Source organism: Austrofundulus limnaeus, unplaced genomic scaffold, assembly GCF_001266775.1.
Source record: "Austrofundulus limnaeus strain Quisiro unplaced genomic scaffold, Austrofundulus_limnaeus-1.0 Scaffold753, whole genome shotgun sequence".
NCBI lineage: Eukaryota > Metazoa > Chordata > Actinopteri > Cyprinodontiformes > Rivulidae > Austrofundulus > Austrofundulus limnaeus.
The window spans coordinates 137,139-147,005 of NW_013953155.1; the positions used below are offsets into that span (position 1 = coordinate 137,139).

General features: G+C 41.7%; 1 protein-coding gene across 1 annotated transcript in view; it reads right to left on the bottom strand.

Annotated features, from left to right (window-relative positions):
- LOC106532337 (protein Wnt-7a) overlaps positions 1–9,475 on the bottom strand; it is a gene marked incomplete at its 5' end in the record, with an annotated part of 13,593 nt that extends 4,118 nt beyond the window's left edge. Inside the window, 3 exon segments of the mRNA XM_014028375.1 lie at positions 4,844–5,115; positions 8,731–8,957; positions 9,284–9,475. Of these exon segments, the coding sequence (XP_013883829.1) occupies positions 4,844–5,115; positions 8,731–8,957; positions 9,284–9,354 (570 nt within the window).
- Positions 9,476–9,867: the final 392 nt, after the last annotated feature.

A 9,867-nucleotide genomic window follows, 5' to 3' on the forward strand; every position in this document is an offset into this window, starting at 1 on the left:
CACACACACACAGACACATACACACATTAACCATAAAATATTAGTTCACCCAGCACTGTTTCAATTGATTAACAAACAAATTCATTTTACTTGATTGACAGGAGAATACTCATACCAAGTGTTTACTTACTTTTCTTACTTTTCTATGGGGAAAAAAATCCAAGAACTATGAATATGCCTTTTTTTTTACAATTCAATTCAATTCAAAAATACTTTATTGATCCTAGAGGGAAATTAGGTGTTGTTGTAACTCATTTAACTAAAAACTTATTGTAGATGCTGATGTGGGCAGGAAAAATCTTCTGTAGCGGTCTGTATTACAGCGAAGTTGAAGAAGCCTCTGACTGAAGACACTTTGTCTAAAATTGGAATATTGCAAAAATCAAATTTGTTTTTGTTTCTGGTCTTTGGACGTCACACAATCAGTAATCCTATATTTATAAAATAAACTGAATTACATCTGTCAGCAAATTCTGCAGTTGCCACTGGCTAAAATTCATCTTCGTCACACTGTGAGCGCAAACAGCAAGGTTTCGTTTTAAACTTTGACACACAAAGCCGTGGGAAATGTGGGTTTAAAGACTATTTGCCTTTCATTTAATTTATGATTTGTATTTTTTATTGTATATAGAATTGATGTTGTTTTTAAAAGAAATTAATAAACTATTACTACTACTACTACTACTACTACTAAAGGACATAATAGTAGTAGTAGTAGTAGTAGTAGTAGTAGTAGTATTAGTAGTAGTAGTAGTAGTTGTTGTTGTTTATTACAAGAATATACAGTATGTATTATATACTGTGTATTCTTGTAATCTTGTATAAAACATAAAAACTAAATTAAACTGAGGTAAAATCGTAGTCTAACAGTAACTGGGGGTATTTTAGGTGATTCTCAAAGAGAGGTAAGATGAAAGCTCATCTTACTGCTGCTTCTCTCAGGTTCGCTGTCGGATCGTTGCTATTTCAGATTCTGTTTACCGATAGTCGTCTTTAAGGTCTGACTTTTATTTTGTCCTCCACTTGCCAGTTTTCCACACACCCTGCACAATATGCTGTCACGGTGAGGTATCAGGACTGAAGAAAGGGAGTGAAAAATCAGCCAAAAGGCAAAGAACAATTCTTAAAAGACCTTCAAAAGGTCTACCAGTAGTTCCCAAACTATTTTCCTCAATGCCTCCCTTTCTAACGTCCAAGCCAATCTGAGGCCCCCCAATTCTTCACTACTCCCCACTTCTCCCAAAAAACACGTTTAACCTTTATTTTTTATCACAATAATAAAAGAATAAAGTGAACAGTTACAAACTTCTATTTGAAAAAAGAAAATAAATTAAAACTAAGTTATGCAGAGTTGTAATATTTCAAATGGACTTGTTTGGATATAAGGTTATGGACCCCCCTGTTCTCTGGCAGTGAACTAGACCATTTTGCAGGTTGAAACCCAGGTTGAGTCAGGGAAGGCATCCGGCCAAAAAAAAAAAAAAATAGCCAAATCATTTGTGTGGAAAAACAAACAACAACAACAGTTATATGTCTCAACAATGGCGTCTTACACTTAATCAGGTTTTGTGGCAATTCCTCTGACTCAAAAGCCCTCAAACAAACCCGGACCGTAAGGAGAACCATAAAACCTATGAAACAATGTGATTTACAAATCCACTATGACAGGGGATTAAACACAGCAGTGTGATACCGTACACACAGGAGCCAAAATAGTGTATCAGATTTCACGCTGTGTGTATGTAGCCACCACACACAACCCACAGAGAGTGACTGTACAAGGCGCCGAGTGACTAGGATTACCGCTAAACCCTGAGCCGATGACAATGAGAAGTGCCACTGAAGTTTTTCCCCCTCAGCAGCAAGGTCAATTGCAATTTCCCTTTTCTTCCAAAATGCTAGGTGTTTGGTATGTAATCTGGTCTCCTGAAGCCATTCGCGAGAAATTTATGCCTGTGTTCTTGGCAGGCAAGCTGCAACGGTAACCCCCAGCCTCGAACGTCGACGTGTGAACAGGGTCGAGAAAAAAAAATGAGCGAACCACTTCATAAAAAGCTTGGCTTCACCTCCCTAATCCATCAGATGTCCTGTAACTAACACTTGTGACAGCCATTGTCTGCACGTCTGCCTTTAGGTGGGGGTGGGGGGGGACCTGTGAACGGCGCTCCTGCTCAGTATCACCGCTTTGATTAACATAAATAATGTAGGGGGGGGGGGGGGGACTTTTCAAAACAGAGGTTCTATTTATCAGCGGAAAGAAAAGGGCAAATAAGCGAGACCGCTCCACGTTTTGAATCCACAAGCAGAATCTTTTCCACCGGGAGGCGAGTTTCTGCTGTCCAGATCTGAAGTCATGGTTTGAAAGCTCACATTTAAGAAAAAAAAAAGTGAACAAATGGGCGAGGAGACTTTCAGCCTCTGCGTCAGACGTGTTAGTTGTGTGAATCAGGCTGTTTTGGCACATCGGGATAGAAGAGGGAGAGAGAGGATATCAGTTAACTTGGGCAACGCTGCCTCTTCTTTCTTCTAAGCCATACTTTGGCACATTATTCCACCCAGACTCTAACTTCACTGGAGTCTCTGTCACTCTGCAGTGTTCTGCAACCGTGCATGCAAAGGGAAGCACATGAATGAAAAAAACAGTTCAGCAGGTTTTCCGCCTTGGTGTTTTATTGTATGATGCAATGCTTTTTACTTTGTGGAATTTCATGCTTTTGTTGTGACTAAAATGTGAATATTTCTATTTATTTATGTCTGGATGTGACCACGGACATCAAATCATTTAAAAATAGGACCTTGTGCCATAATGGACAGATTCAAACATGAAGAGGATTTAGCATGTTGTCTTCCTGTTATTAAACTGGTGAAGTTCTGTGAAAAGGATGTGAACAATTAGTGTCTTACCTGTTGTAGATAGCTCTTTGGACAGAGTTTAATTCTGACTGGTCTGATGAGCTATGTCAAAACAGGGCCAATACTGAAGGGGATTTCTGCTGTCTTGAAACAAGTAAATATTTATTTATTTAAAATATTTATTTTGATTTTTTTGTGGGGTTTTTTTCAAGCACAAATAATGTTAGCTCCTTTGATGTGGCCTGGAGCACAACCAGTATAAATAATACAGTATTTATGCAGGAATAACTGCGTTCAGTGAAGCCCCACAAAGTTGTGTTTCACAGTTTGTGGACTCAGCCTTTTGTGGCTTTTTTCATGGATTTTAACTACTAGTAGTTTGTTGTAATCCCCGGAATTTTGCAAAAAAAAAACAAAAATACAGTAAGTACTGTACAGAGTACCGTATGTTTCTCTTGTTTTTTGTAGTTTTCAAGCTAAGTTATTAAGAACAATTTAATCCACTAATTTTGTAACATAAACATGAACCTAAATTCAGTTCCATATTTTTAAAAAAAGCACAGTACAAGACAAATGCACTGTGCTCGCACTCCACCCGAGAAGCAGCAGTTCTGCCTTCTTATGGTTTTCTGTGAAGTACTGTGTGGCGTGTAGCTGAACTGTTTAAGACGCCACTCAAACGCGCTGTAGGCCTTTTCTGAACTACATTCATTTTTTCACGATTCACGGTTACTCTGAAAACATAACTCGGTGAAAATCAGGGCTTCAGTGTAATTAAAATGTGATGGTGTACACCTTCTAAATAGTGTTTGTGTGAAGTGAAGTTGTTGAGAGTGGCGTTGTTCAGAGACGACAGAAATCTACTTTGGTCTTGGTGGTGTTTGAGCTAACTGTTAGCTTGTCAGTCCGGTCAGTATTAGACCCTATATTTCCAGTTTGAGTTCTTCTGAAGAGCTATTTAAAACAGATAAGAGATCAGTTTTTTACAACCTTTCCACAGAACCTCACTTCCAAATGTCTGAGCTCTTTCTGTTGAACGAGTACAAATCAGTTAGCAATAATGAGCAAACTGAACCGTTCATCTGACTGGTGTTTGTAGGATGCAGTGGTGGGCAGCAACTAAGCCTAAAGCACTAACTCAAATATTTAGGTCCCCTAATTCTAAAGCACTAACTCAAATATTTAGGTCCCCTAATTCTAACGCACTGAAAAAATTAGCGAAACCTAATGCTAAAGCACTAATATAACCCAGTTGACACATTTTACAATCTTCAGAGTCAACATAAGACTATATTTACTGTCTGCTGAATGCTGTCACTTAGTGCCCTTGGCGGGCCAAATGGGAGTCACCCGCAGGCCACATTTGGCCCGTGGGCCTTGAGTTTGACATGTGACCTTGTAGATAATTGACACACATATGAACAAAATGTGTGACAGCTTTCACCCTCAACTGTGAACAATAATGTTGATCAATAACATTTAAAGACTTCAGTTAGTGCTTCTAAATTTAGCCCATAAATTTAGCAAGTGCTAATCCACTAATGAATTTAAAAAATGACAAAAGCCCTAAAGCACTAATCAGGAAATTGGTTCCCCTATTCGTGCTTCAGAGCTTTAGGGGAACTGTGCCCACCACTAATAGGATGGTTATAACTGTGGCTGCAGGTTGTTGTAACAGCGGACTGTTCTAGTGGTGCAGGACATGGGTGGGGGAACTGGGTCTTTTTGTACAGTGTCAATGTGTTTTCAGAGCAGGGATCTGGGCTGTAATCAAACCCTGCCACTTAGACAACTCTTTCCCTAAAAGAAGCTCTTTATTCCACTTCTTGTTTAGGCCTGGCCTCACTGCACACATCTTTGGCACAGTTCCCCCGCCCACACCGGAGCATGGCAGAGACTGTTAACACTTCCTGAGACCAGCCTCGCACTACTCAACCATCACCATCACATTCAGGTCTGAGACGAGAGCTTGGGACGTTTGGTGGCCTACCTTGCGTCCGACCTCGTTATTATGAAGGTTCATCAGCGTCCGGGCATTCTGCTTGACCTCCCGCGCGTCGATGAACACTTTGGAGAAGCCCAGGCCGTAGCTGACGTCCGCCGAGCAGCCCCCCCACTTCCATCCTTGGTTTTTGCTGTAGAAACCCTGCTTCTCCTTGTCGCAGCTACAGTCGCTCAGGTTACCCTGTGTGCAGGCGGCCGTGATGGCGTGTGCCACGCCGGCTGCGATAATGGCGTAGGTAAACGCAGCCTCTTTACTGCCTAGAGGAGGAAAAAAGGATACGTTTAGTGACTTATGGAAGGGGTACATTTAATAAAATTGTTAAGTACAAGGGTGTCTCTCTTAGTTTTAAGTGTATAGGTAAAAGGGATGAATTATTAACAGAGTGTGTGCTAACATCACAGTCTTCCTGACGTGTCACTCAAGAGCTGCAGTGTTTTGAAACCTGACCTGGAAACTGTCCTGCCCGTGAACCAAAATGTCTGCTGGCGGTCTAGTCAACAAAGAGGTATGAATAAGAGGGCTGTCGGCAAGGAAGGGCCATCGATCCCCTCAGGAAGCTGTTACATTGTGTGTACACTCATAAGGTGGTGACAGCAGGATCTTCATTCTGCTCTTATCTGTGCCCAAGTCCAGCTAACAAATCATTTACGCGAACAGAAATATCGACAAATAAGTGAAGGTTAATCTGACGGGACTAGATCAAGGAAAAGAAGAAAAAGAAACTCGGTTTAAAGAGTAGAGAGAAAGTTGAATACTGGAATCACAGAATCCTCACTTTAAGTGAACACAACATTAAAATGAAACTGGCATTCTTTGAAGCTGAGCATTATTTGCTGCTATTCTGCTATTTTTTTATAAAGCTCTTGCATGATTAGTTTGTGCTCATAGTATGTGTTGAGGATTACTCTCAGCTACTACCTTCCTAAATTTCACTTCTATATTTGCAGAAGTGACTGATGTATAGCCATTTTTGTGTTTGCTAAATTTGATTAGCTGTATTGGCTGTCTTAAATGCGGTTGACTCTGAAAATTAATCAGTTGCAAATATACATCAACTGAATGTTTGCAGAGAGTTTCATTAAAATCCATCAAGTGGTTCACAAGGTATTTTGCTAACAGACAGAGAGGATGGATACTGAAAGTTAAAAGCAATATATTCAAGCGAAACTACTGTAAATGCACAACACTTGGAGCATTTGTTAAGGGCAATGCTTGGCTACTACCGTGTTTAATCTTAGCTCAGTATCTGTAAAATGTACTGAGTTGGGACCATTTTTGTGTTTTCCAATTTCACTTAACTGTGGCGGCCATATTGAATGGGATTGGCTCCAAAACTTAATCAATTGTATTTGTACGTCAAATGAATGCCTGCAGAGAGTTTTGTTAAAATCTGTCAAGTAGTTTATGAGATTTTTTGCTAACAGACAGTGAACCAAACAAACACACACAGGCAATTGCGCAATCGCCCACTGATCGTGTCGTGGGTGATATTCCTAAACAAAACCAACAATCTTTTACTTTATTTTTCCTATCTGTGATTATCATTGCACAAACAGGAAACAGCAGATTATGACATCCATCATATCTATGTGTAAATAAACTCCTCTTGTCAGTGTTTGCTCTAAACAAACACGATGCCTTCTTTGTACTTCCTCCTGCCACTCGGCTCACTGTGTAAAGCTGCCATGTTTCTGATAAACATCTTGGATGGGTGCCCTTACCAACGAAAGGAAAAAAAAAAAAGAAAAATCTCATATTGAGGCATCAATTATACGCGGACGTTTTTATAGACTCGACAGGCCGAGAGCCAGAAAAGGTGTGTCGGAGCAGTCAGTCCGTCGGTTCTGACTGCTCCGCTCTTAATTCCTTCATTTCTGAGTGCACAGGTTCACCGCAGGAGATGGCACGACTTGTTCAGAATCAGAACCTTGAGGATGGAAGGTATTTAAAAGAGAGGAAAGTTCCAACTGGGAGCGGCTAGTTCCAAAACATCCCTCGTAAAACTCCCCTGAGGTTTGAACTCAAAACGGCGTTCAGGTCCAACATATTGTCCACAAGATGCTCCCTCTTTTTTTTTTTTTTATTAGTCTTACAATGGTCCTGCTGCTCTAATCTGACGAGTGAAACCAATCTATTAAGTACGGCTGTCTGAGCTGGAGACGTCGAACAGAAATGAGAACTCCTGATTGGCTGGAGCCACTCATTCACAACGGGCCCTGACTGTCAAACTTTTTTTTATTTCAACAACATGAGGAGAGATAATCTGTTCAGCTCAACGCCAGCAGGCGACAAAGCCTCCAACAGCTGGCCCAAGCTAGCTTTCAGTCAGACTGTTTGAGCTTCTGTGGGAGATTTAAACATCGGATATCTATTCAAATATGTTCAATGTTTGTGTTTGTCCTTAGAGAATCACTCCTGAGTCACTGGATCAGTTTAAACAAAACCTCCAGAAAGGTGTCATTAGATTTTCACCAACAACAGATTAGCTTCTGGAGCCAGCGCCATTCAAGATGGCCGCCATAGTCAAGTGACCTTAGAAAACACAAAAAACGGTTCTAACTCGGTCAGTTTTCTGGACATTGAGTTAAAAGTTGGTGTGGTAGTAGCTGCGAGCTGTCCTCACAAAATACTCAGAGTGCTACACATTTTGCACTAGTTTTGCTTAAAAACTTTGCCTTTAACTATTGCTGTCAACCCTATTTGTCTGTTAGTAAAATTTCTCATGAACCACTCGATTTGAATGAAAGTCTCAGAAAGTAATCGATGAATGTTCACCAGCAGCTGATTAATGTTTGGAGTCACTGCAATTTAAGATGGCAGCCACAGCCAATGGGAATTACACAACCCAAAAATTACCATAACAGTCAAATTTACAGATATTGAGCTGATTTTCAGAGTGGTAGTAGCTGAGAGTCCTTCTCAATTCTTATTCTGAGCACAATCACTTCTTTACGTCATTTACAAAGCTTGAGTAAAAACAACTGTCTTGCTATGACCCCCGAGGCCTCGGGTCATTCTGACACAAGGACAGCAAGGGGGTTAAAGGTCTGGCACAGAAAGCAGCAGGTGATCTGCCTTCCATCAACAAGTGATGGGCTTTTAATTAAAGATCATCTAAAACCACCTCTGATGTCTGGTTGTAACGTCACTCTGCTCATTCTTCTCATTTTGTCTCATGATCAAACCACAGATCTCTAACCCAACTTTCACCGTCCCCTCAGGAACCTTTCAGTCCCGCAGGAGCAGGAACATTGATTTAGAATAATTCCCGTCCCAGTTTTTCCTTTTTTTGCACTTTTAAGCCTCACTTTTCCTCTTGGCTTTCCTCCTTGGCTGTAACTTATACCCGTGGTAAGATCCGCATCCTCACAGAGAAGAGAGAGAGAGGGCTGCAGCACCCATCACTGGACGGGATAAAGACCAGAGAGAATGTGCCTCCTGAGACTCACAAGAAAGGCTGCCAACATTCACAGGAGCTTCAAATACCCTTTTTTTTTTTTAAATATGTGTTCCAAAGGAGAAATGTGGGACAACACTAGGGCCTGATGTAAGTCTCCTGGAGGGATGCTTGTTCTACTGCAGGTGCAATAAAGCAGAACAATTGATGATTTGTGCGCCTTTTGAGTTGGCAAAGTGCGAATAGCTGAATGGAGACAAGAAACGCCACCTCTGATGTTAGTGGAAAAGGATGTGTGAGGGCAAAAACTCAATCTGGTGTTGAGTTGTTTTTTTTTTTTTTTTGTCATCAAAATCCCAATATTGGCAAGGGGCGCGGTGGTGCGTAATTTCGGGAAACGCTCACATCTGAACGTGAGGTGACTGATGCTGAAGAGAATCAAACTGAACAAACGTTTAACAGAACAGCAACATACCCACTTTCAACTCTTTTCCGAAGACGGTCCTCTCCCCGAGCGCGGAGCAGTTCCAGCGGCCGTTCTTGAACTGGAACTGGCACTCGTTGATGCCCATTTGGACCCCCTCTCCGATGACGATAATGGCATCGGGGCGACTCTGGCAGATAATCCGCTGTCTGGGAGCCAAACCGGGGATCTTGTTACAGATTATACTCGCACCCAGGGCCACCACCGACGAAAAGCCTCTGCAAGTTGGATGAGAGAAGACCCCCAAATCAGGCGCTTTGATGTTAATTTTATTTTAGTCAGTTTCATGTTTCACTTTGAGCAGTTTCATGAGCTCCAGTTTGCGCGTGAGTTCTGCGTTTTGGCACCATTTCCAGGCACGACACCAAACTTTACGCACGCAGTTGCGCGTCAGCGCTCCATGTTTTTATTATAAATTTTAATTATCCACCTGCTTTTTTTGTTTTTTAAGAAAGAAACAACTGAAAGTCTGACATTTTTTTTGTGTGTTGCTGCTAAGTTTTAAGTTCTGGGAAGGAGAAGAACAAAATGAAACGCAACTCACCCAATTTTCAAGTAAACAATCCCCAAACAAAGCAAAACTCTTAAAATCCAGCGCCGTGTTCTCCGACTCATTGCGGCCCAGTTTTCAGTCTCATGCACCGGTGAAGAACTCGGTTCGGCTCCTGGTAAAAGTCTCCGCTCGGTCTCAGCCCAGGTAGTTCCAAAGGAAGTCCAAAATGAGGAAAAACATCCAGGGGAAAAAAATGAGGGGAGGAAATGGAGACGCTCGGGTTTTAAAACTTAATACTTCTTTCTTTCCTTTTTTTTTTAAATCTTTCTTTTCTCTTTGTTTTTATTTTCACAAAGCATCCAAAGCTCCCTTCACGCGGCCCCCCCTCGGGTCTGGCCCTCCTGTCATTATTGCGGGGGTGTCACAGGTAAGTCTGGGGGGTGAACAAGTGCGCTTATCTCTTTCTCACAGTTCCTCAGCTCACCCGCAGGTCCTTGGCTTTATATCTGCCTCATCTATCTGGGGCGTGTTCACAGGAGACATGGGGCCCTGCTGAAGAATCCCGCCAGGGCTGAATCTCAACACACACACACACACACACACACACACACACACACACACACACACACACACAC